The 6214-nt window shown below is 48.0% G+C and overlaps 1 protein-coding gene across 3 annotated transcripts in view; it reads right to left on the bottom strand.

Annotated features, from left to right (window-relative positions):
* Positions 1–589: 589 nt before the first annotated feature.
* igsf9ba (immunoglobulin superfamily, member 9Ba) overlaps positions 590–6214 on the bottom strand; it is a 59062-nt gene continuing 53437 nt past the window's right edge. The window contains exons 19-21 of one of the 3 annotated variants that reach the window (XM_084019520.1): positions 4440–6038; positions 1298–1428; positions 590–1009 (exon numbers count right to left, since the gene is read on the bottom strand). In XM_084019520.1, the coding sequence (XP_083875646.1) occupies positions 810–1009; positions 1298–1428; positions 4440–6038 (1930 nt within the window). In that variant the 3' untranslated portion in view covers positions 590–809. Of the gene's footprint in view, positions 1010–1297; positions 1429–3049; positions 3093–4439; positions 6039–6214 lie in introns of those variants that run through there. The other 2 variants (XM_084019521.1, XM_084019522.1) reach the window with 2 other exon arrangements.

Raw genomic sequence — 6214 nt, 5'->3', positions numbered from 1 at the left:
CGAGTCCCACATCATTTTTTAAGGATCTTAATGAAGAAGTGAGCCAATCGAGCACCAGGATTAGGACGGTTCCACCTTAACGGTCGGATCGTAGATGGAAATGAGGAACGAGATGCCAGCGAGAGAAAAGCGTCTAAATCAGATAAAGTCAGGCCGTGTTATCCGTTTGAATGAGTGAGATAGAAACCTTTTTTTGTCTTTTTTCATGTATATCCATACGTTTCATACGTTTTTAAAAAGGTCGAGTGCGTACAGTATACCACGAGAAATTACAGCAACTCTGCGTTTACTCTGAGGTATATTTTGTGGTAAGAACCCTGTGTTTAAATACTGACACTAGTTGTATTGTAGGAAAGGTAGACTCATGTCCGATGTCCGAGGACGCACCAGGCTTCACAGTACACTGATTCACTGAAAACCGAAAACATGTGGACCCCTCGATGAACCGCGGGCGGAAAAAAACCTTCGCAACGTGTGGCCACGTACTCGACCGGCACGTTTCTTTATTACTTTAAGAGGAAGCTGGACTCCCTTTTTTGTTTTTACTATTTATGTACATTATATATTTTTTTCAGAGCGTTTTTTCAAGTGAAATTCCTCAGAGACGAGTTTCAGAAAAGTTCTCGTCTTCAGGTGAGGTGTCGGACCCCGAAGCGTTTGGCGTTTCTCTACGAACGCCGGCGAGCTTTTAGAGATGATGAGATCTTGTGTTAGCTTGAGACTTTGTGGAGGAAGGGTGGGGGAGCAAGGAGGACTTTCTTTTCTTTTGTCTAGTCTAGTCGAGTCCGATGGCTTGGTGGGCACGCCGGTCAGCGGAGGGTCCCGTAGTTGGGGCCCTCGGAGTCCGTGCTGGCCAGGATGCCCGTCTGGTCGTCCTCAGACTGCCTGCGCTGCAGGAAGGAGGTCAAATAGAGATAGGGGTTCTTCTTGTTCTGCCGTTTCCTCTTCCGGTCCGGGTCCTGGTCTCCCCCTCGGGGCGTCTGAGATGGCTGCTGGGTCTGAGAGGGACCTGGGGGGGCAGACAGAAGCTGAGGACTGACCCGCTGTTTTTAATTTGGTATTATCAAAAATAAATAAATGATTAGTTTATCATATTATGATTTTATTTTCTATTATTAATAAAATAAAAATATGACATTATTATTTTGTATTTTATTATTAATAAACTCCATCTTTGCCAGCGACGAACATAAATACAATAATACGTTTACTTTGGGCTCTTTGAGAACATTTGCACAATAGTACTTTTCCTTGAGTGATATTTGAAGGTATATTTCTGCAGTAGTACTACTACTACCTGCTCTCCTGGCCGAGGTGGTGTTGTTGTTGTTGTTGGCGGCCGCTCCCTTGGCCTTGGCGATGCAGTGGTGAAGCAGCGCCGGCAGACTCTCAGACCCGGCAGGACCGGCAGACGCACCTAGAGGTTCCCTGGGAAGAAAGACACACGCCGGCCCACGTTAGTCCACCTGTCTAACCCTCGGAGAGACAGACAGGCACTTTAATCGCTACTTCCAGACGTTATGATCCTCTCACTAACATGATGGATGTCCACGTTCTATCTGATGGATGACAAACGTTAGACTAGAGACAGAGAGGAGAAGAGAAAGAGACAGAATTGTTGACTTAAGGTGGATTTGGTGAATTTATTTGCTGTTAAGATTCTTCTCAAACAATCATTAAATTAAAGACCCGGATCAGGATTTATAGGAGTTAAATCGATGCACATTATCATTATTCTTCGACAGAATTTCATCAAATTTTAGATCCCGTGATTAGAATTTGAAATCAGAGGCGTGTTGCCATAGCAACGGTGCTAAAAAGATGAATTATGGGCCTTTAAATAGTGACTGCTTCAGAAATGTGTTATTGTTCTCTCTGCCGTCTAAAACTCATAAAAATGAAAATAATTTCTGGAACTTCTTAATCGTTTAAACATCTTTCCAACTATTTTTTCGAAGCGTTTCGAGTTTGCAAAAATAAAACGCCTCTCTCTTCGAATCCCCCGAAGAACTATTTTCATTTCATGAGTGATAATAACATGCTCACGTTTTAGAAAGAAAAATAATCAACGTAGAAAAATCACATCAAGTTGAAGTGGACGTTCACCGGCTTTACCTCGTACCGAATACTCTGCTTTTCGTCCACGTCTAATAGAAAAGATGCAATAACATGTACAGATTTAACATCTGGGCTTCATTAGGGTTTAAACTTGACTTAATTCTGGATTAAATCAAGTTGGCAAACAGAAAGCTTTCGAGTCCATCGCTCGTCGCTGTGGAGAGAGAGATGAGAGCGTTAGCAGAGACGGGAGGAGACGGCGTCCTGGAAACATTTCCCATGATGCACCGGGATGCACCGTGATGCACCGAGGCCACCGCGGCGTTTTCAAACAGAAAGAAAAGAAACACGACATGAAACACACCGTACACGGCACACTTCCAATAAAAACATGAACACTGCGTATATATAAATATACAGAGGCTTCACCATGCTGACGGAGGAGGAGGAGGATGGCAGGAAGAGGAAATGGCCCCGTTAAAGAACAAGTCACATGACGGGAAAAGAGGAGATGGCCATTTATCAAAAAAAAAAAAAAAACGGTCACATGACAAGAAAAAAAATCACTTAGGACAACAAATGTGACAAAGAATTTAGTTTGGAGGATTGTTGTTATTTGTTTGCTCGTAGAGAAGAAGTTTAGAGAATTGCATGCATGGCATTTTGCACATGGAACAAAACTTTAAAGGGGAATACTCCAGTCTATCATTCATGTGCGTCCTCTATTGATTCAAGTTTGTTTGCTTTTTGTGCTTTTTTTCATTTAAAAAAAAAAGACTCTGAATCCGAAGATTTGTCCGAAACGGCGTCCTCGTGCTCGACGAGCCGGATTCCTGCAGCGTCCGGAGACGCCCTGCAGTCCTTTTAATCCTACTTCACTTGAATCCAGCACAGAGGCACAACCCAAAGCCATTCCCCTTTAAAGGAGAGAGTGATTAGCGCCCTCCCCCTGCTGGCCCCTCCCCCTCTCAGACATGGGTCCGACCCTTACCTATTGCGGCGTGGGGGGCCGGGTCACGAGGCTGCCCAGATAGCTGAGATCAATCAAAAACAGATCACGTGATCACTTACTCATCTAGAAGAGCAGCAGCCTACAGCGGGTGGTGGAGGTGACGGAGGTGACGGTGCGGGGGCGCCGCGGCGTTAGCGTTAGCTACTTCTAGAGGGGGTGTGACGTGGGTGTGAGGGGGGGCGACTTATACGAGTCTCCGTTATGTTTTTATGTAAATGAGCATAAAAGCGTTTTTCTCTTCATGAGTTTTTATCTAACGAGACACTTTAAAGAGGCTTTTTAATGGTTAATAAAGTGATAATAGTCACTCTTGGGTTGCCAGGTTGTGGGCTTTTATTCTCCTATTGAATTCAACAGATTGACCTCTGATCTTCTATAATATATATATATATATATATATATATATATATATATATATATATATATATATATATATATATATATATATATATATATTCAAATGTATTTCATGAATTTACAGTGGAGGAAAGTACATTTACTCAAGTACTCAAGTAAAGTACTGCAGTAACTGTACCTCACTAATAGTATAAATTACTTGGAGTACTTGTATTATTGGAGGTTTCATTAACTTTATTTCTACACTTTTATTTAATTAAACGAGTTCTTCCTCTGCCACAAACTATTAATAATTTATTCATGTTAATGACCATTTCCAGGCACTTTATTAATGATTTGTTAACATTTCTAATGTCAAAGTTTCTTACCTTTCATTTGTGTTTATTAATAACTTCAGATTTTCACAATCTGGCAACCCAAACTTTGTTCTTATTAACACGTTATAATGTTTCTATAAAGGAAAGCGTTTATTGACCTATAATAAAGCCAACAGTTGGCTTGTTAACAGAAATCTTTTTCTCTGTATGAAATAAAGTGTAATAAAAACGATGGAAATGTTCATAAAATATACAGTTGATTGTTCCAGTCGAGTATGAAAACGTTAGCTACCGATCCACACAAGATTTATATTTTCATACTAATTAAATCGTTTATATTTTTTTCCATTACAGAAAAAATACTTTGTTCAGGAAAAAAGTGACATAAAAAATGTGTGTTTCTGTGGTTTTAACGCTTCATTTAAATGTTCCTGTTTTACGAGATAATACGAGCTATTAAAAACAATAATACATCATCGTAACATCAGACTGCGAGTTTTTGGGGGTAAATGTCACTTTTTGATACAAATGTGTGCTAAATGCAATCACATGCCTTCTGCATATTAACTACAATATGCGTGGTATTATGAGTTATAACGTAAAAAGTGTGGGTTTAAAATACGGAGGAGCAGACGAGGAGACGACCTCCCCTGAAATCAATGTGTGACTGTTCTCCGCTGGGATGGATCACCTACCCCGACGCCGAGAGCTGGGAGGGCTCCGAGGGCAGCATCTCCTCCTCTGTCCTCCTCTGGGACGGCCTCTGCCCGAACACGTCCCTGCCCTCCAGAGGGGGGGAGGGGGACTGGGAGGGGTAACTGGCCGCGGTGGAGGCGTAGGACATGTGGGCGTGGTAACTGGGGCTGGGGAGCCGGGCGCCCTGGCTCTGAGTGGGCGAGGTGGACAGGGAGGAGCGCCGGGAGAAACTGACCGACGGCTGCAGGGTTAGTTCGGGCATCTCCAGAGACCGAGAGGTGCGGAGGATGCTGGGGCGCGGAGGGGGCCGCACCAGGATGTCCGGGGAACCCGGCTGGGTGCTAAGGGGGCTCTGGGAGAGCGGAGAGAGGCGGGAGGGCTGGAGGACCAGCGGGGGGAGGCTGGGGTCGGCCCGGCGCCCCGCCCTCGGGCTGAGCCAGGACTGAGGGCTACTACTGGGGGCTGTGCTTGGGCTCCCTGAACGGGCTGCCGGGTCAGGGTAAGGCAACACTGGTACGCCCACACCGTGGGCCGTGTGTCTGAGCTGGCCGAGACTCTGGGCCTGTTGCATAGCTAAACGCCTAACCGGAGGCCCCAGGGGCCGGTCTCTGCCCGGGGGAGCCACGGGGACCTCCAGCTGCAGGAGTCCAGGGCTCATGGGATCCTTCAGGGAGGAGAGGTGCAGGCGGCTCGGGGGCAGAGAGTGAGGCGGGTAGGGGGGCGGGTCGGGCAGGTCCTGGGGATGGTGAGACGGGTATATGAACCGTGGACCCTCCAGACCCAGGAAGGGCAGCTCGTGGGGATGCCAGCTGTCGGGCGAGCGAGGGGGTGGGCTGTGTGTGTGGGAGAGGGAGTGGCCGGAGGCGGTGTACTGATGGAGCTCCATCTCGCCGCTCTCCTCGGGGATGGAGGGGTAACCGAAGGGCCCCTCGGCGGTGCCCGGCGGCGAGGACAGCGCCGAGCTACGCGGGCTGATGTCGGGCATGTAGAATGGCGGCGGGATCCCTGATTCAATGCGGCTGCCTAGATACCCATAGAAGGGGCCCTGGGGGAAGCCCCTGTAGCGGGAGGCCGGGGCCTGCCCCGAGGCGTGAAGTGCACTGCCCTCTGCGAAGCTCATACCTTCCATGGCCCGGTGCAGGCGGGGGCTGTAGGTGGGGGGCTGCGTGGAATCCAGGCTGGAGGACGTTGGGGAGAGCTGGGGCCGCAGCGTGGGCATGATGGGTGGCAGGGGCCCGGGGTCAAAATCATTCTCCTCGTCGGACTGCCGGAACTCGGGGTACATGTCGGACTCCTCAGCGAAGGGGAAGCCGTGGATGCGGCGGGGCGGCGGGCTCTCCATGACGAAGCGGCCGTCGGGGCCGCGGCTGATCAGCTCGATGGGCGTGGTCACCTCGGACTCGTACTTGGACACGCTGTACTTCTTGCTGGCTATGGCACGCTTGGTTTTCTTGTAGAAGGAGAGCTCCTTGTCTCGATCCCGCTGAGGGCTGGGCAGCTTCCTGACGTAGAGGCCGGGGCCGTGGGAGCCCTCCGAGGAGAGCGAGCGGGGCCGAGACGGAGGCGAGCTCTCCGGACTTATCTTCCCCGATGATAACCTGGCGACAGAAACAAAAGCGCCCGCTTAGTTTAAAACAAAAAACCTCCTATGCTGTAAATTAAGAGTGATTGTGGGTTCATTCTTTAGCCAAACAGATGAAACAACACAAAGCCGAAGCACTCAAAGCAGCCACGCTGAAGGATTATGATTATGAGGGACAGCAGCCAATGAAAC

The sequence above is a fragment of the Eutrigla gurnardus genome (genome assembly GCF_963514095.1).
Source record: "Eutrigla gurnardus genome assembly, chromosome: 10".
Classification (NCBI taxonomy): domain Eukaryota; kingdom Metazoa; phylum Chordata; class Actinopteri; order Perciformes; family Triglidae; genus Eutrigla; species Eutrigla gurnardus.
The sequence above is the reverse complement of the archived record's forward strand: the minus strand, read 5'-3'. Positions and strand labels throughout refer to the sequence as shown.